The following is a 25,982-nucleotide window of genomic DNA, read 5'->3' on the forward strand; positions in this document are numbered from 1 at the left end:
ACCGTAGCAGACGACGTCAACCATCGTCATATATCACGCTTTTTCTGTTGCGCATACGAAAATTAACGTGACTTCAATATTCGGGGAAATAAATTCTTGAGAAATACCTGCCATACAGTGCAATTTTATTATTCTTTGACATATCGTTATTCTTTTTTACAGTTAGCGCCACGCAAGGATATCAGCAGGGCACCATTCTTTCCTTCTCTTCCTTTCCTACATGGCGGCAATCAAACATGTAAACAAACATGCTCGGCACAAAGTTTAAAGCTTCAGCGCGGTTCTAGCAGTGGCAAAATAGCCTCGAGTGTTTACTTTTCACTTCGAGGTATTTGAAATGAGGTACACCGTCAATGGAGGAGCTATTGCGATCTTCATTATCTTGAAAACATCCTTTTTTGCGTGCTCCCTTAGTGCACCAGCATGGTACAGGACCCAGAACCCAGAACAGGACCTGAAGGAGCAAGACACAGGCCGCATGCTCAAGTGAGAACAACAGGGCTTCATCTACGGAAAATAGTAAGTTATATCTCGACGTATAACCATTAGCCCGCATAATTCAACTTGGATGAGTTATGAAATGTTGAAGGAAGTGTCCAGAGTGTTGTTTCAACATCACTGTACCCCCGTGCGGGTCTTGACAACTATGTGCTCGCTTTTGCCAAATGGGCGCCTAACTTGATGCATGATGGTGAAGCATAATGCATCGGCTGGGCATTCTTTTGTTGGTGTAACCATTCCGCAAGTCTGCTTCCTTCATGCAGTGTCGTGGTTGTTAGATTAAGTTAGTTTAGGTTCCGTTAGTGTTTAACTTACTCTAGTCAGGGTAGTGTAAGATAGCTTCGTTTGCAACGTGAGACAATTGATGTCCTGAGGCTGGAACACATAGAAAGGACAAATACATACGAAGCCTCAAGTACCTAAGAAATTAATGATGAAAGATGGATAACCTTTTGAGTGACTTCCATCTTTCATCATTACTTTGCAAATTGGTACAGCTCTAGGTTAGGTTCCGTTAGTTTAGGTAACTGAGTCTGTAGTTGGATAAGTCCAAGTTACCTTTGTGCAGCTCGTCCTATGCCTTCCTATGCACCGTCTGGACGGTGCCGGCTTCAGCCGCCCTACCGCGTTCCTCATATCACGGACAGTCCGACGAACTTCACTGCATAAACAATTGGGTCCATCCGGCAGATGCTATAAGACCCCGTCATTTATCGGGAACTTGAGTAAATTTTTCAAGTGCTTCACATTTGTGTTTATTTTTTTTTTTATTTTTTTTTTGTGGCGACATACTTTTACGTGACAATTTTTTTATTTCCATTCGTAATAATCTGCTTAATAAAATTTGATTTAGGTGACAATCACATCAGCAGACGGCAAAAAGCTAGTAACAAATTCCGTTGACCATGTGATTTCTAGGTGGCGTAGTTTTCTTAAATTATATATTATTATTATTATTATTAGTTATAATTCAATTAGACATTTTCTTGGACACCCTGTATGTGGTCTTCCTACTTAGATGGTACTTTGTCATATACTGGGAATATATGAATTAAGCGAGTGTTCATGCACGCACACATTAACAATTCTATTTACATAATAATTGTTATAAAATTGCCTGCCAGCTAAGCAGATGTTGTATACTGCACAAAACTGCCCATGGCTTCTTGAACCTGGAAAGTAGTTAAATACTTGTATCATGTTTCTTCGGAAGGAAAAAGAAGTCCACGCAATATTTCTTCAGGAACTTCTTTCCGGCACCTCTTCTGTCTGAACGTAGTTGACCCTCTGACAACGGTGAGTCGCCGTTTTCATGGATACACTGTTCAGGGATTTCATGTTCTGTGAGCGTACGAAAACCGTCGCTGTATTTGTTTCACTTCGGGACCCAATTTTCTCTTTTAAATTTACGTGGGATGAGGACAGCACTGCGCATTAAAGAAGAGGCGAGAGATTCTTGTGACTTCGAGTCATCACGTGCCAGGCCCTTTGGAATCACAACTCCAAGAAAATGCAGTTCTCTCTGGAGTTCCGCAATCAGCCCGTGAGAGTTAAATCCGAACCACCTGATGTTGCATGCCTGCCACAACAGGGCCAGGTACATCAACAGCACTGCAGCAAACATCCTTCAGGAGGTGATGCTTACGGTAAAATCCTCGTAAACTATGCACTCAAGTGGGGAATGTTTGATAGATAGTGTCTGACCTTTTTCGGGTTAAGTGCCCAAAGCAAATTTGGGTGGGAAAAAAATGTCCATTATCATTGTTCCCACTGGTCCTTGAAACACTTGAATACCCTAGAATTTCAAAATGTAATTTTCGACGTTTTGGAAATCCCTGGGATTTTCCACAGTCCTTGAGAACCCTCCATTTTGCATCTTTTTCTTATTGTCATGGGGCTGGTTGTGCAAATTCCACTTATCTTGAGCTATCCGTGGTTTTGAACTATGCCTGAATTTCACGATTTTTTTCCCACTTGCCCACTGTGGCTTATCCAGCAGTGCGGCTTATCTGATGACTTTTTTTTCTGGTACCTATACCATATGCTGGTTTTAATGAACAACAGTGTCTCTGGAACAGCACTGCCCAGCCGACGCAGGAACAGTGCGTAACATGAACGGGTCCGCATTCGAGTAGATTTGTCTTCCTGGTGCATTCCCCAAAGCAGCTTTAATGAAAGTGGTCACGGTGATTCACGTCTTCTGGAAGACCACTGACCCATCAATTCATGAAAAATGCCAAAAAATTGCGCAATCCAATCTTGGTAGAACTCTAGAGCTGACCTCCTTTGTTGTACACCATGATGACCCCAGAGTATGGACCAAAGGGTTTATGGCCTTCTCTATGGCCTCCTTCGTTGCACAATTCAGTCGTCTCGTAACACCCGTGGCTTATCTGTCAGAAAATTTTCGAAAAGTTCCAAGACGCGTCCTGCAGCTTATCTGCGGTGCTGCTTATCTACCAGAAAATTTTCAAAACGTTCCTAAAGACGCATCCTGCGGCTTATCTGGGACTGTGGCTTACCTGCCAGAAAATTTTCAAAACTTTCCAAGACACGTCCTGCGGCTTATACGCGTGAAATTGCATTAGTTGCAAAACCTTGGGGGTTACCACTGTTTGCAATAGGAATCTAGCCTTACAATTCACCAAATTAATTTGTGCAACGTTACCACTCGGAAGAAAAACACACTGAAGACAGAGCCATCTGGCAACAACGAATGGGATCCCAGAAAGGATGCAAAGGGCGACATCCAATGAGACAGCAGGAGAAGAGCACGCATCCTATCGTGACTGTGCGCGTTTGGAATGGGTCCGATCGTAGTGTTCTGAATGTGCACGGCATGACGCTGCATTTTTCAATAGCGATTCACTCAACTGCAGCCCACTATAGTTCTCATAAATTTTCTACTGACAACAATTATCGTCCTGTCCTTGGGACAAGGACGCCAGGCCACTTCACAACGCGCATTGTTTTTTGCCAATCTCACACGTGATTGGAATTCAGGGCAGGGAGAAATCTGGTTCAACGGGAACCAGCCATAAAGTGATTCTCGCAAGGGGATCATTGGGGCTAATCGAGTCTAACTCAAAAAAGTAAGACCCTGTTTATAGAATGCTCTTGGGGAACATGACACGGTAATATTCTATAGATGTACCGTAATTTCACGCGTATAAGCCACACTTCAGATAAGCCGCAGGGCCTATTTTTAGGAACATTTTGAAAATTTTGCCAGCAGATAAGCCACGGGAAATACGACGCGACTGATTTGTGCAACAAAGGAGACCGTAGGGAAGGCGATAAACCCTGCGGCCCATATTCTGTGCTCGGCATGGTGCTCGGCACAAAGGGGTTCTAGTGTTCATGGAAGATCGGATTGTTCCCTTGTTGCGGGTTCTTCATGGGTCCGCCTTCATCATCGGCCAAGCCCCGTTGTCTAACTCACGGCAGTATACATCATCGAGGAAACTTACGTGTCATGGGGTGTAAATTCGAGGCTGTGTACAATATACTAGAAATTATTACTACATCATCGTACTTCACGGTTATGAGGTAAATCATCAGTTAGGAGGGAGACTTAAAGGAGTTGATTGAATCAAATCAATCGGGTTTATTTGAATTTTTCATCCCTTTTTTTTTTCAACCCTGTGAGTCCCACGCAGTCATGTTACACTCTAGAATAAAGTTAGAAACCTTGCATCACATTTTCTATTTCCCAAAACATTATTAATTACGAAACAATTGCAGCAGTTTCCAAGGTCTTCAGAAGGCTGCATTTTATCACAAAGCAAAATTGCGCCGTGTATATGAAATACAACGAGCACTTTTAACAACACAGCGGTAGTCTTAGTTGCATAGCAGCTTCGCTAAGGATGTGCACAAAGCACGTAAAATAAAACTCTTCGAGTCTGGGAACAGCTTCACAAAGAGAGCTGCCATATCGCAAGACTTCAATACCGACTTGCTGTTTTGTCGAATACACATAAAAAGAGCATTTCTTGAGCCCATGCTCATACGAAGTGTCCTAGAAAACGTGTCCTTGAATCATAATAAAAAAAATTGCGCCACCTAGGATCATGTGGCCAAAGGCATTTGTGCTCGCCAGGTTTTTTGCCACCTCCTGGTGTGGATGTCAAGTAACGTAAGGTGTGTTATGTAAATTTTTGGGAACTGAACCTGGACATTTACTAAGTAATGGTAACTTTTTTGATCCCGCCAATGTGAACAGTGTGCCCAATTCCCTCGAATTCACGATAATTGAGAGGGATATTGAGGAGCTATCCCATCGAAAAAAAATAGCCGAACGTCGTGCTTTTCGCAGTACCAAGAGCATATCGCTCGGCGACTTTTTGATCGCAATTATCGTCCGTCCGACGAAAGGAGGTTGCAAACTCAGCCCACAGAGGGATAGTAGAAAGAGACAACACTGGCATGGCTTATCTCATCTGGCTTCTGCTGGGATCATGTCTTCCCTCTCCCAATTTGAGGAACTGTCACTTTCTTTCAGAGGCGGAGAGTTTTCATTTTCCCAGGGGGGGGGGGGGGGGGGGCAAGGGCGCACCGTGAAGTAAGTACTCTGGTGGGGGGGGAGGATATGTTTATTAAGAAAAAAAAAAGAAAGGAAAGGTAAGCCAGATGGATGTCGGCTTGTTATTAAAAAAAAAAGTGAAAGGGGGAAGACAAAACAGAAAGCAAAAGAAAACAAAAAGAAGGAAAGAAAAGGAAAAGAAAAATGAACACAAAACTAAAGCTGAAGAATCACACACTCTGGCAGGATCCTATGATGTATGCAGAACTGGTATAGAAATAAGAGGAAGGAAGAACAGAAAAAACAAAACAAAAGAAAAACAGAGAGAACGTAAACAGTGAACACGTGCACAACTGAAGGCATTACGCCTTTGAAAACTGAGTGCAAAAGGAACAAAATGCATTGAATCCTCGGTGTTTGACCCGAAATGCGCGCAATATAATGAATATGGTCAATGAAATGGAGCAGCGGGAGTTGAACCCGCTCCCAACGGATATGCGTTCCGAAGACTGGCAGCTGCTGGTGCCTTTTCGACTGCTTCGTTTCATTGATCTGATTGCTTTGGGCGAAATTCTGGCTATGTGTTGTGTCATCCTCTATGTTTCTTCGGCTCACCTTCTACTGTGATAATGAGTATGGTGGGCGGATACATATTTTACAAATTGCAAGATGCATTTTTGGGGTTGGTGCCTCTTCGCTCTTTGGACCCGGGCACGCCGAGCCCCAAAGGTTGGTGTCAGTCTCCTAGCGGGACTTCCCGGGGGAGGCGCCCCCCCCCCCCCCCAGTTCATGTTCCGGGGGGGGCAAGCTCTGCACTCTACTGTCATAGTCGTTCTCAAAGTGGATGATGGCACACTGCTCCACGTACAGCCCATAGCTTACCGTAGTTTAACGAGTATACGCTGCACTGCAGATAAGCTGCAGGACACGTTTTTAGGAACGTTTTGAAAATTTTCGGGCAGATAAACCGCGGGCAATACGGGGCAACTGATTTGTGCGACAAAGGAGACCATAGAAAAGGCCATAAACACTGTGGTCCATAGTGTACAACAAAGGAGGTCAGCTCTGGAGTTCTACCAAGATCGGATTGTGCCCTTGTTTGGCGCCTTACATGGATTGATGGGTCAGTGGTCTTCCAGTAGACGTGAATCACTGTCACCACTTTCGTTAAAGCTGCTTTGGGGAATGCACCAGGAAGACCAATCTATTCGAATGTGGACCCATCCCTGTTACGCACTGTTTGTGCATCGGCAGGGCAGTGCTGTTCCAGAGACACTGCCCTTTCATTAAAAATGGCATATGGAAAATATACCAGGAAAAAATAGTCATCAGATAAGCCGCACCGGTGGATAAGCTGTAGAGCGCCCCTGGGAAAAAGAATTGCGCATAAGTCGTGGCTAATACGCGTGAAATTACTGTACTGCTTTACGGTGCTTTTGTGTTCCGAATATTGAGGTGCTTACGGTAGACGTGATGCCGCAGGCCGCATACAGGCAACACCGCAGAGTGCACTACGAGCCCCGGGAAAAGTGCCCACTCCTCCCACTAGGGGATTTGCTTGTGGCGCCCTCTATAGGCGCTGTACGGGGTGTACGCCCCTTCACCCTTCCGAAACCCAAATCCTTTCCCCCAACAACCCTTTCCCACGCTTCCATTCGTGCACCATTGGCTGTGGTGTAGCCCCGACTTTTCGTTACTGGCGACAGTGCACACCTCTAGGTGCAATATGTAGTTAAACTAGGTTCAGAAAAAGTACGGAGGTGGTCGTCATGTGACTCGAAGCCTCGCAATCTGGCTTACTTCTCTCCTTTTTTGTTTTACTTCAGGTGTGACAGCTGGGACGTGTGACGTTAAAGAAGAACCTCCAGAGGAATCTTCGAAGGAACATGCAATCCTGGAAGTCAAGAGGGAGCCTTATAACGTTGCAATCTTGACTGGACAGGACCAAATGGGACACAAGTGCGATTCAACATTGGAAGGTAAATACAAAATGGTCGAGGACATTTAGTCAACACCAAACTCAATAGCGTGACAAAAAGAGGGATACAACAGAAATGCACTTTAGTTTTCTGACAGACAGGTATCAGCTTTCATGCACACGTTCTGTTCAATGCAAGATTCTGAAAGTTATGGAAAATAGACGTGGAGATTCTTTATCAAATTTCACGTCACCGTTGCATCTCAATATAAGGAAATAGATAATGACCAAGTTGCATTTTTTGTGCTCATGCGCCTCCACTGTAATAGATGTATTCCGTGTGTTTCGCCTCCTTATCTTAGTTACGCAACTGTGAGGAATTCCTCTTATTAATTAGATATTCTGTGTAAAAATCCCAGCTTTGAAAAACTGCCGTCAATTCTGAAGCCATTCCAGAGGTGTTCAGCTATGTTAGTTCTTCTACCGGATTTCTGATGCATTTGAAAAATCCACATTTAAAAAAGGGATTTCATTTGGCGTGCAGAAAATAAATCTGGATTTAAAGTGATTTGATTCACTCAAATAAATTTAAATGCGGACCTGATTCGGATTTGATTTAAATCGGTTTTGTCTCCTCAAATCCCCCACACTATACGGAGGTGGTTGTCATGTGACTCAAAGCCTCGCAATATGGCTTACTTCTCCCCCTTTTTGTTTTACATTCAGGAGTGACAGCTGGGACGTGTCCTATTAAAGAAGAACCTCGAGAGGAATCTTCAAATGAAGATCCAATCATAGAAGTGAAAACAGAGGCTTACAATGTTCCAGTCTTGGCAGAAGAGGAACAGATGGGCTGTGACCCAACATCAGAAGGTAAATACAAAATGGTCGAGGGGATTTGGTCAACACCAAATTGAATGGCACGATATGGACAAAAAGTGGCATGCAACGGAAATGCTTTTCAGTTTTCTGTTCGTTACACGTCAGCTTTCGAGCATGTATGGAAGATACTCAAACCAGGCAAAATAGACCTGGTGATCCTTTATACAATTCCACATTACTGCAACTATTGCAGACTTTGGCTGCATAAACAACTGCACATAACGATGTTTGTGAGCGAGAAGATAAGGAACAGTAGATGAGACCAGAGGAATCAAGTGCAAAATAATCCATGGTGCACAGTGTGTTTCCCTTCATGTGCTCCCACAACGTTTAACCCTAACAAATATGCTCTACATCTTCTAGTGCTACTGTATTGAAAAGTACAGTGCTGGACAAAATTTTACGAAACACTCTTTGGTGCATTCTTTTTCGAGAGTGATGCCCTAGCAGCGAATAGGACAGTCTGTAACTCTGTACAGTGCAATTGGCTACTGGCATGGAGGAAAGAATGTGACAGAGTGGGTTTCAAAGTCCAGCACTATATGAGCAAATGATTACATGTGGTAAAGGTCTGTTTATGGAAAACAAATTTCATAAAATTCTCACTTCGTATTTTGTTTGTGCTTCTACCATACAAGTGGGATATCTGTCCCGCAGAGTCCTTCCAGAGCACGGACCTGCAGCATCACAAGAGGGCCCGCACAGGCGAGAAGCCACACAAGTGTGAGGTCTGCCCTGCAGAGTTCTACCGGCTCTGGAATCTACGGGAACACAAGCGGACACACACGGGCGAGAAGCCACACAAGTGTGATGTCTGCCCCGCAGAGTTCTGCCGGATCTCGGATCTAAGGGTTCACAAGCGGAGACACACAGGCGAGAGGCCACACAAGTGTGATGTCTGCCCTGCAGAGTTCTGCCGGATCTCAGATCTACGGGCTCACAAGCGGAGACACACGGGCGAGAAGCCACACAAGTGTGATGTCTGCCCTGCAGAGTTCAGCTGGAGCCAGGGCCTACTGCATCACAAGCAGACACATATGAGTGATAAGCCATACAAGTGCGATGTTTGTGCTGGAACGTTCAGCCAGGGAGGGCACTTACAACGTCACAAGAGGACCCACACAGGCAAGAAGCCACACAAGTGTGATGTCTGTCCTGCAGAGTTCTGCCGGGTTTCGGATTTACGGGATCACAAGCGGAGGCACACGGGCGAGAAGCCACACAAGTGTGATGTCTGTCCTGCAGAGTTTTGCCGGGTCTCGGATCTACAGGATCACAAGCGGAGGCACACAGGCAAGAAGCCACACAAGTGTGATGTCTGCCCTGCAGAGTTCTACCGGCTCTGGAATCTACGGGAACACAAGCGGAGACACACGGGCGAGAAGCCACACAAGTGTGATGTCTGCCCTGCAGAGTTCTACCGGCTCTGGAATCTACGGGAACACAAGCGGACACACACGGGTGAGAAGCCATACAAGTGTGATGTCTGCCCTGCAGAGTTCAGCTGGAGCCAGGGTCTACTGCTTCACAAGCGGACACATATGAGTGAAAAGCCATACAAGTGTGATGTCTGCCCTGCGGAGTTCAGCCACAGTACGCGTCTAAAGGTTCATAAGCGGACAAATACGGGTGAGAAGCCACACAAGTGCAATGTCTGTGCTGCAGCGTTCAGCCAAAATGCCTGCCTACAGCATCACAAGCGGACACACACCGGTGAGAAGCCACACAAGTGCGATGCCTGCCCTGCAGAGTTCTATCGGCTCTGGAATTTACGGGAACACAAGCGGACGCACACAGGCGAGAAGCCACACAAGTGCGATGCCTGCCCTGCAGAGTTCTATCGGCTCTGGAATTTACGGGAACACAAGCGGACGCACACAGGCGAGAAGCCATACAAGTGTGATGTCTGCCCTGCTGAGTTCAGCCACAGTACGCGTCTAAAGGTTCATAAGCAGACACACACGGGTGAGAAGCCATACAAGTGCAATGTCTGCCTTGCAGAGTTCAGCCAGACCAGGTACCTTAAGCATCACAAGCGGACACACGTGGGTGAGCAGCCATAGAAGCGCGCCTTCATCCGGCAAAAATCACCACAGCGTCGAGTGACAAGCCATACAGGAGCATTCTATGTACCGCAAACTTCAGGCAAATCACAAATCTCCCCCTTTGCGTGGGGGCTTTTATGGGCGTAGAGCCATACAATTGCAACCTCTGTCCTGCAGAGTTCAGCCACTGTACACACACACACACAAGCCATAGAACAAGCTGCTAACAGAGCAGGAGCTAGTTCAGCCAGTGCATGACTCCGTGGTTTCACAAGTAGCCACGAGGCGCCTGGGATAGCAACAGTACAAGTGTGGAGACTGTGTACACAAGAAGGAGGCCATCCAAGAATCAATCCTGTTGTCCTGAGTGCGGAGGCCTGAAGAAGCACGTGGTCATACGCAGAGGGGGAAGGCTGTACAGACGCAGCTTGTATCCCACATCATTTGATTTCTGTCGGATGTTGTGAAACTCTCGTGCATGAAGAGACTGAGGTTGAAAAAAAGTTGGACAGGTGTTGGATTGGGTGGTGATGCATGTGAAATATCAGGAAACCCAGCGTCTGGTGGACGATGTCTATGGAACAATCACTGTGAGACAGTCCTGTGTGCCAATAGAAATTAAAACCAGTTGTGATGGTTGGTGTGTCAGGTAGCATTAGTGTTATAGGGAATGTGCGACAAACTTGTGGTGCCGTGATGTGACCTCTGGAGAAAGTGCCTTGCGTGATAGCTGCTGGGTCTCTTGCTTTGTTTGCATGTGAAGTGCTAGCATCTCTTCCTTGCCACACTGGAACTGTTGCATCGCTAACTCTGCAAGCACCTAAAAGAACTCTTAATTGGGGACCAGATGTTTCGTTTCTCGTGATTTCTACACTTCCAATCAGGGCTCGGAACCGTTATTTTTTGGGGTTCGGTTCAAGTTCCGGTTCACGGTTATTGGTTCGGCTTGGGTTCAGTGCAACCAAAATAATGGTTTGAACCGGTTTACATGTTCTGTTCTGAACAGCGTAATTGTTCCTGATTGGCTACCGCTGTCGGAGACACTATTCTGATTGGCTGACTCTTAGTAGTCAAGGTCACGTCGACAAATATGCAGGCTTTCTGTGTGCAGGTTGTGTTGGCCCCATTGATTTGTTGTGTAGCACGAAGCGTCCTAAAAACAGGTCCCAGCTTACATCTGTACCTTGAATGCAACTTTTGGGTGCATGACCTCTTTTTTGAAACAACCTGAGCATGGGCCCGCATAAACAACTGCACATAATGATGTTTGAGTGAGAAGATAAGGAACAGTAGGTGCAACCAGAGGAATCAAGTGCAAAATAATCCATGCTGCACAGTATGTCTCTCTTCATGTGCTCCCACAATGTTTAGCCCTAACAAACACGATCCACACCTTCTGGTGCTACTGTATTGAAAAGTACGGTGCTAGACAAAGTTTTACTAAACGTGCTTCGGTGCATTCATTCTGCACAGTGATGCCTTAGCAGCGAATAAGACCATGGAGACTTGCAACTAGGCCTAGGTGACTGGGTTACCCAGGCACATGGCTGCAACTTTGTACAGTCCCATTGGCTACTGGCATGTCACTCTGAGGGAGGATTGCACGAGGGCATGTTTCTTAAACTTTCGTCCAGAACCGTATGAACAGCTGATTATGCGTGATCAAGGTCTGTTTACTGAAAGAAATATAAGCTTTCATAAAATTCTCACTTTGTATTCCGTTTCTGTTTCTACGATACAAGTATGGGCCAAATTATACAAGTGGGATATCTGTCCCGCAGAGTTCTTCCACAGCACGGACCTGGATCGTCACAAAAGGACCCACACAGATGAGAAGCCATACAAGTGTGATGTATGCCCTGCAGAGTTCAGCCGGCACTGGAGCCTACGGGTTCATAAGCGGACACACACGGGCGAGAAGCCATACAAGTGTGATGTCTGCCTTGCAGAGTTCAGCCAGAAGGGGAACCTACAGCACCACAAGCGGACGAACACAGGTGAGAAGCCATACAAGTGCGATGTCTGCCCTGCGGAGTTCAGACAGAGCCAGAGCCTACTGCATCACAAGCAGACACACCCGGGTGAGAAGCCGTACAAGTGCAAGGTATGTGCTGCAGCATTCAGCCTGAATGACTGCCTACAGCATCACAAGCGGGCACACACGCGCGTGAAGCCATACAAGTGCGATGTCTGCCCTGCAGAGTTCAGCCGGCACGGGTACCTACTGGTTCATAAGCGGACACACACGGGCGAGAAGCCATACAAATGTGATGTCTGCCTTGCGGAGTTCAGCCAGAAGGGGAACCTACAGCACTACAAGAGGATGCACACAGGCGAGAAGCTGTACAAATGTGGTGCCTGCTCTGCAGGGTTCAGCGAGACCAGGTACCTTAAGCATCACAAACGTACACACATGGGCGAGCAGCCATAGAAGTGCGACGTCTGTCCCGCAGAAATCAGCCACGGCGTCGAGTGACAAGCCATATAGGAGCATTCTCTGTTGCGCAAACTTGATGGAAATCACAAACCTGCCTCTTTGCGAGGGGGCGTTTATGGGCGTGAGGCACTGTCCTGCAGAGTTCGCACACACACACTTGCCATACAACAAGCTGCTAGCAGAGCAGAAGGTAGTTCAGCCATTGCATGACTCCGTGGTTTCACATGTAGCCACGAGGCGCCTGGGATAGCAACAGTACAAGTGTGGAGACCGTGTACACAAGAAAGAGGACATGCAAGGATCAATTCTGTTGTCCTGAGCGCGGAGGCCTGAAGAAGCACCTGGTCATTCGCAGAGGGGGAAGGCTGTACAGAAGCAGCTTGTATCCCACATCATTTGATTTCTGTTGGATGTTGTGAAACTCTCGTGCATGAAGAGACTGAGGTTGAAAAAGAGTTGGACTGGTGTTAGATTGGGTGGTGATGCATGTGAAATGTCAGGAAACCCAGCTTCAGGGGAATGATGTCGATGGAGGGATCACTGTGAGACAGTCCTGTGTGCCAATAGAAATTAAAACCAGTTGTGATGTTTGGTGTGTCAGGTAGCATTAGTGTTATAGGGAATGTGCGACAAACTTGTAGTGCCGTGATGTGACCTCTGGAGAAAGTGCCTTGCGTGATAGCTGCTGGGTCTCTTGCTTTGTTTGCATGTGAAGTGCATCTCTCCCTTGCCACACTGGAACTGTTACGTCGCTAAGTCTGCAAGCACCTAAAAGAACTCTTAATTATGGAACAGACTTTTTGTTTCTCGTGATTTCTACACTTCCAATCAGGGCTCGGAACCGTTATTTTGGGGGGTTCGGTTCAAAGTTATTGATTCGGGTTTGGGTTCCAAAATAATGGTTTACATGTGCTGTTCAAATCAGTGTACCACATGTGAGAGGTAATGTCAGGTTTCGGCAATGGCTTGCTCCTCCTCCTTCCTTCCTCTTACTTACTTACCTTCACACTTTATATGTACAAAGAAGCATGCAGTTTACAGCAGATCATCCCTTACTGTACCGAAAAGTGCTGGGAAATGGCGTACAATATACCACTCAACTCCACTGCAAAAGGCTATCGCAAATTTCTAAAGAATAAAAGGTGGAGAAAGCGGTAGATCGTGCACACGCTGCTCCTCACTGAAAAGAGGGCGCTCATGTGTTTCCTTCCTCCACGCTCTGGACCAGGGGCGTACACCCCCCCTACACCCCTCTCAGGGGGGTACGCCCCCCTGAAATTTCTCAGGCGCAGCGAATTACATCCTATAGTGTCAAACTTGGGCTGTAAGACCACATCGTCATGCAGATGATCGCATCATGCATATGTCCAAAATGGTTTGAAAGTGACTGTTCAATGCATATATTGCGCGCATATACGAGCAACCATGCGTGCGGGCACACAAACTCAACGTGGATCATTAAGAACCATCTGCGCCCAACTCAACAAGATTCTGCTTGCGAGAAGATGATGTGGCCTTTATAGCTCAGTGGCGTTACCGCTTGAGACAAGTTGACTCTCCCACTTGCTGCCACTGTGGTGTTCTTGAGGATCTGGAGCATATTCTTCTTCATTGCTCCCACTACCAACCTTCCCGAACCACACTCTCCGAGTCTCTTCGTCAGCTGGACTCTCGCCCTTTCTCCATATCGAAATTGCTCGGTCCGTGGCCTAATCCAGCCCAGCAACTCTCTGCACTCAAAGCTCTTCTGACATTTCTGAACACCATCGGACTTGGATCGTTATTGTGAAGGGGCTCGTTATTTTATTCCCCCCATTCCAACCAGCAATGGGGTAGAGTATCACCTGTGGCGATGAAACTCCCCACTCTCCAAGGTCGAAAATAAAGTTGTTAAGATTCTGCTTTTTCGTCTAAGGTTTTTGCCGTTGGTTGCTAGTATTCATTGAGCTTCGTGAGACAAGGTGCTAGTCCTTTTTGTCTTTGTCGGTCATGTGATTATGCATCTTAATGTTGAAATGCCGTTCATAATGAATCTGTATCCTAATGTACTGTGTTCTAACGTAATAACATGTACAAATAAAACGGCAAAGCTGTGCAGAGATGTCACCATTGTGCCACGATTCTTTCCGTGTCTAAGAAAAATTTTGTGAGTGGAACCTTTAACAAGCCTACCCCCCACCCCCCCCCCCACTTGAAAGTTCAGGACACCCCCAGCAGTAAATTTCTGGGGAAATCACTGCTCTGGACCACACGTCAACCTCTTTCCCTTGGTCGCTAGAGGTTTTCATTGCCTTGTGGATGTCACTGTGAACTATGAAAATTTACGTCGCCTTCACACTGCGACGCTAAATGAAAGGAGGCAGCCGAGGCAACACTGCAAATTGTAGCTGTCGTGTAGCACATTATTTTTTTTTACACCTCGAGTCACAAAACTTTACAGTGATGTCGGAACCTCTTGGAGGTGAGGCTGTAGGAGGTGCATGGACTCACCACTCCTTGGTTTATCGGTTTCTCCGCTCTACGAATTCGGCAGGATTCCGAGCGATGCAGGGAGCTGAAGCCCGGCCCTCGATCGAGGGGGAAGGTATAGGCGTTTTTACCGTTTTGCAAACCGGTTACCGCGTCATATTTTTTTCGGTTCCGTTACGGTTTGCTTAGGGGGAGAGAAAAAATGTTCCCGGTTCGGTTCACTTCGCCAAAAAAAGAACATGTTTTTTGCGGTTTTCGGTTACGGTTCAGTTACGGTTTTGACCCCTGCTTCCATTACCACTGGAGGCACTAGACTCTCAGCTAAGCCGGCGTTCACACGCGGCAACTTTTCCCAGCAACTCGAAGCAACTCAAACCAACGTCTTTTGAGCAATTTCGAGTCCGCGTTCACACGCAGCAACTCGGTAGCTCCACCCACAAGCAATGGCGACCGGACAATGTGGGTTCGAATCGAACTGGTGGAATCTTTTCTTTAGCTGCTGTTTATCAAATTTCAGTCAGTTTTATTGCCCCAATAGATCATTATTGCCTTCCAGAAGTGGCAATTGATATGTTTCCGTGAAGTTCGTAAAAAAAGAAAAAGTTATTTTTCAGCTGCACCTGCAGGATTTGAACCCATGAACCCACGAATGAAATCCACAACGCCATCGGGAGTCACGTGGCAATGCTTCCCTCTCTGATTGGCCGATGCACGAGCAACTTCTCAAGTTTTCGGTCCGGGAGCGATTCGCAGCAACTCGGAGCAACTTGAGTTGCTGGAGGTTGCCGGCTGACAGCAACTCCAAAGTTGCTCATAGTTGCTGCAAAAAGTTGCCTCGTGTGAACGCTGCCTAATAACGTTCATGACGAGCGTTTGGCATTTCATGAGGTGAGCACAACATGAATGAATATATATGCCATTTCTTCCGTTCTTGTTTCGATGAAACTGAATGAGGACCCGCAGAATGGTCAGTAATTTACGGTTGCCACTTTCGTGACGGTGAAATTCCGTTATGGATCTGCATCACCGTCAAGTGCACCGACGAGACGGGAACCTATTTCGTGATAATGATTGAGGTGTTTCATCACCAATGCCCAGAGCCGGTATTGCTCCCGGTACCCTGGTTGACGAGTATCACGGTGAGAACGGAGGTTGTACGTTGTCCAAAAAGTTTAGTATTTATCCACCGAGCAGGGGAGCTATTCTCGATGAAGTAATGCGTGCATTACTTCGTTTGCAAGCTATCATTGGTCGCCGAGCGAAGAAGGCGTGAAGATACCTCACGCAACCAATGCAATTAAGCATGCAGTTGCATTGTTGCACTGGACTACCGCTTCACGAGACCGCCCTTGCATTCCGTTGCCGGAAACGGAAGAGCACAATGCGAAGGAAAGATTTGTGGGAATATGTAAGAGTGTAGCAATATATGCAACTTAATTGCGACGAGACAATTTGCTCGGACTTGTAAGAGCTAAAGCGAAGAAAATATGTGAACATGAGCGCATTGCACTATGAAGTTGCTGACAGTATGGTGGCGCACGAAATTTTGCTGCAATTTTGAACAAACCGAGTGGCGCGAACAAAATTTGTGCAAGTGTATAATGGCCGTTGGAGAGATTGCTCGATTACACAGACCCGAGACTAGGGCGGCCTCTCTATCTGAATATCTCGTACAAACCCCATCCGGCCGGGCCTGGAGCGTCTGAAGAGCTTTTGCTCCCCACTCCAGGTTCGCCTTGACCTCCGATGTGAGCGTAGCCACGCTTTCGTAAGAACCCTGATCTAAAGCTTGGTTTACGAGAGGTTTTAGAGACATTGGGTGACTATGTGAAAGAGCTTTGATAGCGCGCATGCAGCAAAAACGGTTTTCATACTTCCTTTCCAGTGATCCAGATGCTGAACTGGCTGTACCAGGCTCCCACAGCTCCCCATAGAGCCCATAGTTTGAGATAATTCAGGCAACACTGGACATGCAACCAATGAAAATGAACTATGATGCCTACCATTCGGCCAATCAGGAGTCTCTCAGTTTGGCTCGCTTTTCGGCCCGGTACTGGCTACCGCTGGCTACCATCGGCTTTTACTTTTACTGGTTTTCATGCCCGACGCTCGTTATTCCATATTCCAGAACAACTAGGCAAATTTTTGACACAATACACATTTATTTGAAACATCGTACTGATTCAATAGTCTGACACAAATATTCACCGTGCGTACAGAGTCTGGTCCAAATCGTTGCGTTCGTTGACCAAGTTCGAACTCGAAAAACACACACACTCTACTCCCAGTATTGAGCGACGCTCACACGAGTGCATGCGATTTCACGGTGAACATCTCCTTTCGTTGGTTGCAGTGCGAAGGTTTCAACGAAGCGAGCAACGCTTGTCGCACGGACACCGAATCATGTCTCCGTTGTGACTGCATTTGAAAATGCGACGGCGCTCACAAGTGTTCCTCAGGCGTCAGCTCACCACTGCATTCCAGTTCTGAACTCGAGAGACTGTTCGTACGTAGGATACTTGTGTCGGGAAACATCACAACACTCGCTGAGTCACTCTGACACACAAACAAATCTGGGACTTCTCTTTGAACAATGCCGTCACACGGTGGTGTCAACTGACATCGTCGAGATGCGAGACGCCGCTGTCCGCTGCCACTTCTCTCCCTTCTCTTCTCGTAAACTGCCCGCCGGACAGGCAGCCCGCGAAAGAATGCTCTTTTGAAACTTTGCCAACCAATAGCGGAGCGCGCAATGTCCTTCGGCCAATGGGTATCAACTATGATGCCTGACGGTGTAATACCACGTGTTTATGACGTGCAAACATTTTTTTAGAGCCGCGAAGAGGGGGAGCTACGGGGGCCTGACTGTACCCCACTGACGTACCCTGTCGGCAACAAAAGTATCATGCAGCATCGAGCTAGGGTCACAATAAATAGGGGTACAGAGTATCGCATTCCTTTTCTTCGCCGGAGCCGCCGTTCGGTGTCCGCGATTGGGCCGATCGTGTCACGTGGTTTCTCCTTCCAAGAACGCGCCGTTCATGTTGGGTCACCACCACGCAAAACCGATTTCCTGGGTTGCGAGCTGGATCGACTGCGCATTCTTCTTCACCTGAGAAGGGGGAGATGGGCGTCCCATTGCTAGGCGACGCAGCCGCGCCTGATACAAAATGTCGGACTCGCTGGTCGTCGGCATGGCTGAGTGTCGCTACTCTGCTCCCTGTTTAGTGACTCTATATCGAGCTGCTGCAGCGTGCCGCTTAGGGTCGTCATCTTAGATCGGGAGCCCATCGAGTGTCTTCCAATGTCCACTCCTGGGATGTCATTAAAGTGCCACTACCAACTATACGAACATAATCTCGTGCCTTCAAAATCCTATCAGTTATGTTGCTGAAAAATTCTTGTCACACTTTACATTCCCGCAAAATATTTTGGCACTACGTGAGCCGAAAGCTAGAGAAAATGGTTATTATTAAGGACTCTGACGTCATGTTAGGCTCTAACGGAGCGCCTGGCTCTCATCTGGCAACGTTGTTGCACTTCGCGTCCTCCGGAGGGCACACTTTCTGCACTCAGAGGAGCCCCACGTGACATATCTTCCGGCCGCTCCGACCATCGTGAAAACACAAAGGAGGGAGAAAACATCTCTCCCATCTTTCAATCAGCGTCACGTGACTTCACCATGAGAACCTCCCCAGACGCCGGCGTCGTTGCTAGGATACAAGTGCCCTCTCCAGAACATGACATCATTGCAATTTGTGGGCTTATGATTACTGCACCCGCTCCTCGTGTCATCGAAACTTGTGGAGGCTCAGCAGATCTTGAAAAGCTGACGGAAATGCACAGGATTCATACAGGATTGAAATTGTGCCCATAGAATCCTTGAGGCACCGATTTTTTTCATGAACTAAATAAGATTAACTCTGTTTTCCAGAGTCCGGAGCAGTATTTAACAAATTGTAATGCATTCTAGGACAGATGCTCGTGACACAAGAGGTAATTTTCGGGAGTTAGGTTATAAGTTGAAAGATGAAAGTCACTGAAAAAGTGAGCCAGCTGTAGGACTCGAACCCACATCTTCACAATTTGAGGTTTTGTTCGTATTTGTCCTTTCTATGTTCTTCCAGCCTTAGAACATCTGTTCTCTCATATTGGTTATAAGTTGTTACATCTTGCAGAATATACACATATATGTATTTTTAAGTTCTTCGGGTTGATTTATTTATTTATTTCATCAGTTTTGCAAAATAAGTGAAAAAGGGCAAAAATAAGTAAAAATAGATCAGTGTTTGTCACGATAATAATGAAAGAAAGGGGAATAATTTATTCGTCGAAATAAACCCTGGTTGGCAGTTTAGAGCCTGCGTGGTGTCATAATGCATGGCATCTACAGTGTATTAAGGCAGACGTATACAGAACGTACGACGTACATTTCTACATGTTTCAGATGCAGTAGAGGGGAAAAACATCCACCTCTGCAACGTGATCTTGACAAGCATTTGATTCGTACGTCTTTTCAGCGTATACTGGACATATCCGGACATCTTATGGACACACTAAATGTCCTAATCAAATCATCCTCTGGACGTCTAAAGGACATCTGTGCTTTATTGGGCCCTGAACTCGGTCCAGGACGTATAACAAACCCCTGCCCCTCACTCCTTCCTGCTGTCCTTTCTCCATCTGTGTTGAGGTTGAGGACACCCAACAGAAAAGAATCGGCAGCACTTGTACAGCTCCTGTCCCAAGTGTATTGTGCTCACTTACTAGGCCACAGGTCCCCGATGTGCTGGTCCTCCGGCTGGTGTGGGTTTGTGCTGTGGCTGAAATCTGCAAAAGAGAGGTCGCATTTCCTCATGCCCATGAAGGTCCACTTACAGCAACCCTGGAGGTTTGTGCTCTGCCTCAAGTTTATAGCACAGAGACACTCGTCCATGTGTGTCCGCTTGTATTGCACCAGGTCTGCGCAGTGGCTGAATTCTGCCGGACAGGGATAGTACTACTAGGGCCCATCCCTCATGGGTTTCCGCTTGTGATAACGCAGCTTCGTGCTCTCGATGAACTCTGCAGGACAGAGATCACACTTGTAGGGCTTCTCACCTGTGTGTCTTCGCTTGTGATATAGTCTCGTGCCCTGGCTGAACCATGCAGCACAGAGATCACACTTACTCTGTATTCACACGAGTCAGTTTTCTGCCGGCTGACGCTCAGTCGTCAGGGAACGTCACCGCTCTCTGGTGCCACGTCACCACTTTCTGATCTCCGGAGCGGCAGTCGAAGGCAGCTGGATATCTTGTCCTCCCGGCACAGATTCTGACGACCGGCGGCGTCTGCTGTCGGCAGGAGGAGGAGGTGACGCAACGGATCCTTATCGTGCTTGCTTTTTATTTCATCAGAATCGTTCTGCATGTGTTCCATACAACGGCATTCACTGTACTATGGCAAATTCTGAATTGGAACGCAAACGATGCTTGGCTTTACCGCGAAAGTGGTGCAATGGCACACTGGCGCAGCAGCTTCGGAACAATTATGCAATATATAGATAGATACCTACAATGTTGTGTTGCATAGTAAGCTTTTTCTCTACGTAAGACGAAACAGACTCGGAATACAAGCATGAATTTTATAAATGCGGATATTTCTTTCGCTGGACAGACGTTGACTACACATAATCGTTCGCATGCACGTTTCCAATACATGTATAAAAACATAATAATTGGAAGCTACTCGTCCTACCGAAAGGAAAATAAAAGTTGATCTGATTTAATTAAATTAATTATTGACTACCTATAGTTCGACACCACAGCTTCATCGCCAGTCCATCACTTGTCGGCACGCTGTCGCGCCTATATTGATGCTCAGCATCGAGATATGCTTCATTAGTGGAAAATAAAACCGAATGTGACAGCGTCTATTCTCAAAATACAGGCGTTTGGGTCGTCCACATCGAGATTTGGGTTAATGCTGTTTTACATTCCGTAGCGCTTCTTCGGAATCTATTCTTTGGCCCATATCCTGTCCCGTTTCTCATGTGAATGCACTCTGAATCATTCACAAGGAGCCCAAGCGCAATAAGTTTTTTTTCTATCATTGGTCCATCCTACGCTAGACACAGACGATGTGCAATCGTGAATACAGAAGGGATCGGAAAACTGACAGCCGCCGGGAAAATGACTCGTGTGAATGCTAGAGAATGAGCGGGCGTCTTCAGACGCGTAGTGACCTCGTTTATCTCGGATATCCTCTCACTCCTTCCCGACTTGCTGCCGGCAGAAAACTGACTCGTGTGGATACAGGGTTACAGGGCTTCTCGCCTGTGTGTTTTCGCATGTGATATGATAGCCTCTTCATGTGGCTGAACTCCAATGAGCAGACATTGCACTTGTATGGCTTCTTTCCCGTGTGTGTTCGCCTGTGAGACCGCAGGTCCGCCCTCTCGCTGAACTCTGCAGGACAGAGATCACACTTATGGGGCTTGTCTCCCATGTGCGTCCCCTTGTGGCGCAACAGCATCAACCTGCGGCTGAACTCCGCAGGGAAGACGTCACACTTATATGGCTTCTCTCCCGTGTGTGTTCTCCTGTGACGCTGTAAGTCGTACCTTTTGTTGAACTCTGCAGGACAGAGATCGCACTTATGGGGCTTCTCTCCCGTGTGTGTCCGCTTGTGGACATACAGGCTAGAGCTATGACTGAATTCTGCAGGACAGAGGTCGCACTTATAGGCCTTCTCGCCTGTATGTTTTTGCTTGTGACACTTCAGAGTCGTGCTTTGCCTGAACTCTGCAGGACAGAAGGTGCATTTGTATAGCCCCTCACTCATGTGTGCTTTCTTGTGAGACCGCAGGCCCGCCCTCTCACTGAACTCTGCAGGACAGAGATCACACTTATGGGGCTTCTCGCCCATGTGCGACAACTTGTGGCGCAACAGCACCGAGCTACGGCTGAACTCCGCAGAGCACACGTCACACTTATATGGCTTCTCTCCCGTGTGTGTTCTCCTGTGACGTTGTAAGTCGTACCTCTTGTTGAACTCTGCAGGACAGAGATCGCACTTATGGGGCTTCTCGCCCGTGTGTGTCCGCTTGTGGCGCAACAGCATCGAGCTACAGCTGAACTCCGCAGGGCAGACGTCACACTTGTATGGCTTCTCTCCCATGTGTGTTCTCCTGTGACGCTGCAAGTCGTACCTCTTGTGGAACTCTGCAGGACAGAGATCGCACTTATGGGGCTTCTCGCCCGTGTGTGTCCGCTTGTGGCGCAACAGGCTAGAGCTATGACTGAATTCTGCAGGACAGAGGTCACACTTATAGGCCTTCTCGCCTGTATGTTTTTGCTTGTGATACTTCAGCATCGCGCTTTGCCTGAACTGTGCAGGACAGAAGGTGCACTGGTATAGCCCCTCACTCATGTGTGCTTTCTTGTGATTGCGCAGCTTGTACCTCTTGTTGAACTCAAAACCACAGAGATCACACCTGAAGCTCTTCTTGCCCACGTGCATGAGCTTGCGACGCTGCTGGCGCATACTGTGGCTGGACTCTGCAGGGCTGAGACTGTACTCGTGTGCGCTCGATGCGCACGCAGGTGCACTCACGTTGGACTTCTGCGAGCCCAGTCCCGTGCAATGTCTTGCGTGCACTCGCAGAGTTGATGCATGACGGAATGTCACGGAACACTTGTCGCAGGTAAGTGTCTTTGTTTTGTGAGTTTTGACATAAACCTCCAAGTGGCCAGTGTTGATGCATGCGGCTAAACAAATGCTAGACTTATAAGGCCCGTCTTTCTCATGTCCGAATGTCGATGACTTGCCTGCCACGTGAGTCTCGCTCTGGTCTGAAGATTGCTCTGTGGGTCGACCGTCAGTGGTGACTAATGCCTCGTTTTGGCACTGTGGTTCAACTCTTGTTGTGCCGATCTCGAACTGTGTACTTGAAGAGGAGAGACCTGAAGATGCGTGATCGCAGGTGCCTCTGAGCTCGTCCTTGATGTGAAGTCCATCGCTGCTTTCTTTTGCTCCTGAAATTGCAGAATGTGGACATTGAGAGCGCAGACAGTTTTGTAGTCGACTGACATAAGCATAACGTTTGCTCATGGAGCTAAGGCACAATATTGCACAAAAATATAGGGCCATATCAGAGGCCACATTATTTACGAGAGAGCGAAACCAAACAGTCATCTACCATTCATCCCACCTTCTCCCACCAAAGAACGGCAGTATCGTCAAAAATTTGTTTTTTCTTGCATTGTGCAGGGCCCAGTTTTTAAACTCCGTCAGCTGAGCCCCAAGACTTGGCCCAATCGTGTGATTTTTGAGTGGGTGGGCAATCGCTGCTGTATGCCGGCAACAGTTCGGCTGCCTGTGAGCATGGTTTGAAACGGGGTTTCACTTCCCCTATTCGCAGGTTTGATGCTAGGTGGTGGTGGTGGTGGTGGTGGTTGTTTCCTTGCTGCTTTGCCTCGTGCGAAACAACGTTTGCCGACTGAGATTCTGACGAGACCATCCACTCTTAACAAACAAACAATACCCACGAGAATGCCCAAGGCAGGGCTCGCTCGGGATCCTTTAAAAATGTATTCAATATATCATGCCACACAAGGGACATTTACCTACTGCTATACATGAGTAATGTTCCTATAGCAATATACACGCTCAAGGAAGGCAGTCCAGCATCTAATATTTCTCAGCAACAAAAGTGCTCCTCGTGTTTGAGATGTTAATAAAAACACGTTGATCAACGTGGCCGCCTCTCCATCGGAGACATTTCCTCCGCCAGGGACAAACAAAAATTTGCACACTGGCACTTGATGTATGTGGAATGGGTCACGATGGTTGAGTGGGTGTTGAGGAAACAATAGGTTTATTGACTTCACTTGCATGACTCTAGAGTGAGTTGCGGAAAATGGAGAGAGTTGCGGAGATGCAGGCTGCCGGGGAGAACCGCAGTGTCACTCCCAAATTTTTCATCAAAGGAATCACTGAATCACTGCTGCGCGTACATGTGTGCTGTGGCTGAACTCTGCGGGACAGAGGTTGCACCTCTGCACACCCACGTAGGTCCCCCTTGTAGTAGCCCTGGAGGTTTGTGCTCTGGCTCAAGCTCGCAGGAACTGAGATTGAACTTGTATGGCTTCTCGTCCGTGTGTGTCCGCTCGTGACACTGCAATTTCGTGCTGTGGGTGAACTCTGCAGAACAGAAGTTTAGGGCTTAACACCTGCATGTTTTTGCTTGTGACGCCGCAGAGTCCTGCCATCGACGAACTGTGCAGGACAGAGATCGCACTTGTGTCGCCTCTCGCCCGTGTGTGTGCGCCTGTGGCGTGACATCTTCCCGCTACAGCTGAACTACAGACACCGCACTTGTAGGGCTTCTCACCTGTGTGTTTTCGCTTGTAGCGAGTCAGGCTGCCCTTCAGGGTGAACTCTGCGGTGCAGAGATCGCACTTGTGGGGCTTCTCGCCCACACGTTCTTGCTTGTCACATGACAGGCTTGCGCTCTGGCTCAGCTCTGCGACACAGGGGTCGCACTTACCGGGATTCTCGCCAGTGTGTTTCCGCTTGTGATACAACAGCCTCTCACCCTGGCCGAACTCAGCAAGACAGAGGTCGCACTTGTATGGCTTCTCGTCCATGTGTGTCCGCCTGTCACGCCGCAGGCCTGCCCTTGTGCTGAACTCTGCAGGACAGAGGTCGCACTTGTGCGGCTTTTCTCCCATGTGTGTGTGCTTCTGATGTGACAGTGCCGTCCTGTGGTTGAACACTGCAGGGCAGAGATTGCACTTGTATGGCTTCTCGCCTGTGTGTGTCCGCCTGTGGCGCGCGAAATTCGCGCTACAGCTGAACTCTGCAAGACAGAGGTCGCACTTGAAGGGCTTCTCACCAGTGTGTTTACGCTTGTGGCACGACAGGCTAAAACTCTGGGTGAACTCCGCTGTACAGAGATCACACTTATAGGACTTCTCGCCCATGTGTTTTCGCTTGTGATACAACAGGCTCGCACTGAAGCTGAACTCTGCAATACAGATATCGCACTTGTAGGGCTTCTCACCCGTGTGTTTTCGCTTGTGACACGTCAGAGCTGTCCTATGACTGAATTCTGCGGGACAGAGATCGCACTTAAAGGGTTTCTCGCCTGTATGTTTTCGCTTGTGATACTTGAGCATTGTGCTTGAGGATTGAGATCGCACTTGTATGGCCTCTCACTCGCGTGTGTTCTCTTGTGGTCTCGCAATTTCCTGCTTTTGCCGAACTCTGCAGGGCAGAGATCACATCTGTATGGCCCCATGCATGTGTGTTCTCGCTTGTGATGTGACAAGCCCACGCTTTGGTGGAACTGTGCAGGACAGAGATCACACTTGAACAACTTCTTGCCCATGTGTGAGTGCCTGTGATGCCGCAGGCGCATATTGTGGCTGGATTCTGCAGGGCAGAGATCGCTCTTGTGCGTGCTTGATGTGCATGCAAGTACACACATCGTGGACTTGTGCAACCATTCTCCGGCTCAACACTTTGCATGCACCCGCAGAGTTGATGCACGACGGAATTTTGCGGAACACGCGTCGCAAGTAAATCTGTTTGTTTTACGAGTTTTGTGATCAAGTGCCATGTGGTGAGTGTCCACGCATGTGGCGAAGCAAATGCTGCACTTATACAGCATGTTTTTCTTGTGGTCTAATGTTGATGATTTGCTTGCCTCTTGACTTTCACTCTGGTCTGAAGGTTGCTCAGTGTGTCGATCGTTGGTAGTGATCGGTGCAGCGTTTTTGAGTTGTGATCCAACTGTGGTTGTGCTGATCTCCAACTGTGCATTCGAAGAAGTGCAACCAGAAGATGCTTGATCGAAAGTGCTCGACCTTAATATGGAGCCTACCACTCCTTTTCTCTTGCTACTGAAATTGCAGAAATCTGGCATTTACAGCACAGACAGTTTTATACAGTCCACAGCCGTTATTATGCCACTCGCTAGTATGATTTTAGGATTTAGGATTTTTAACGAGCTGCCCAATGAAATTTTCACCACCCAACGCAAGCAAGACTTGACAGCACATTTAAGAAATCTCCATTTGAGGTAGCCTTTGTGAAGTTTGTTTCCCGTGTCTGAAGACAGTTGTTGGGTGCTTCAATTTGCTTTCATTTACTTTGTTTCGCTCATGATCATCTGGAACATATGAGGTCAATCATGCCGGTTTTATGTATTTTATGTAACAT

General features: G+C 47.5%; 4 protein-coding genes across 14 annotated transcripts in view; 2 read left to right on the forward strand and 2 right to left on the reverse strand.

The window, feature by feature from the left end:
* LOC135374141 (zinc finger protein 845-like) overlaps nt 1-11,580 on the forward strand; it is a 257,280-nt gene extending 245,700 nt beyond the window's left edge. The window contains exons 1-7 of one of the 8 annotated variants that reach the window (XM_064607156.1): nt 185-342; nt 415-519; nt 1,715-1,797; nt 1,927-2,147; nt 6,853-7,005; nt 7,671-7,817; nt 8,484-11,580. In XM_064607156.1, the coding sequence (XP_064463226.1) occupies nt 2,012-2,147; nt 6,853-7,005; nt 7,671-7,817; nt 8,484-9,889 (1,842 nt within the window). In that variant the 5' untranslated portion in view covers nt 185-342; nt 415-519; nt 1,715-1,797; nt 1,927-2,011 and the 3' untranslated portion in view covers nt 9,890-11,580. Of the gene's footprint in view, nt 1-184; nt 343-414; nt 520-1,714; nt 1,798-1,926; nt 2,148-6,852; nt 7,006-7,670; nt 7,818-8,483 lie in introns of those variants that run through there. The other 7 variants (XM_064607159.1, XM_064607157.1, XM_064607160.1 and 4 more) reach the window with 7 other exon arrangements.
* Nucleotides 11,415-12,302, forward strand: LOC135374135 (zinc finger protein 233-like). The gene has a single exon (XM_064607144.1). The coding sequence runs from the start codon at nt 11,415-11,417 to the stop codon at nt 12,300-12,302; it is 888 nt and encodes a 295-aa protein (XP_064463214.1).
* Nucleotides 12,303-19,365: 7,063 nt separating this feature from the next.
* The window catches only part of LOC135374143 (zinc finger protein 883-like), a 28,359-nt gene continuing 21,742 nt past the window's right edge, over nt 19,366-25,982 (reverse strand). Inside the window, exons 2-3 of one of the 4 annotated variants that reach the window (XR_010416774.1) lie at nt 19,947-22,792; nt 19,366-19,841 (exon numbers count right to left, since the gene is read on the reverse strand). Coding sequence is in view for 3 of the 4 variants with exons in the window: in XM_064607163.1 (XP_064463233.1) it covers nt 21,006-22,792 (1,787 nt within the window). In the remaining variant the exon portion in view is untranslated. Of the gene's footprint in view, nt 22,793-25,982 lie in introns of all 4 variants that reach the window. The other 3 variants (XM_064607165.1, XM_064607164.1, XM_064607163.1) reach the window with 3 other exon arrangements.
* Nucleotides 23,048-25,149, reverse strand: LOC135374127 (zinc finger protein 239-like). The gene is made up of 4 exons (XM_064607138.1): nt 24,930-25,149; nt 24,151-24,870; nt 23,828-23,947; nt 23,048-23,133 (listed from the first exon to the last, which is right to left on the reverse strand). Exons 1-4 carry the CDS (start codon nt 25,147-25,149, stop codon nt 23,048-23,050), a joined length of 1,146 nt encoding a protein of 381 aa, XP_064463208.1.

This window comes from Ornithodoros turicata, unplaced genomic scaffold (genome assembly GCF_037126465.1).
Source record: "Ornithodoros turicata isolate Travis unplaced genomic scaffold, ASM3712646v1 Chromosome44, whole genome shotgun sequence".
Taxonomy (NCBI): Eukaryota; Metazoa; Arthropoda; class Arachnida; order Ixodida; family Argasidae; genus Ornithodoros; species Ornithodoros turicata.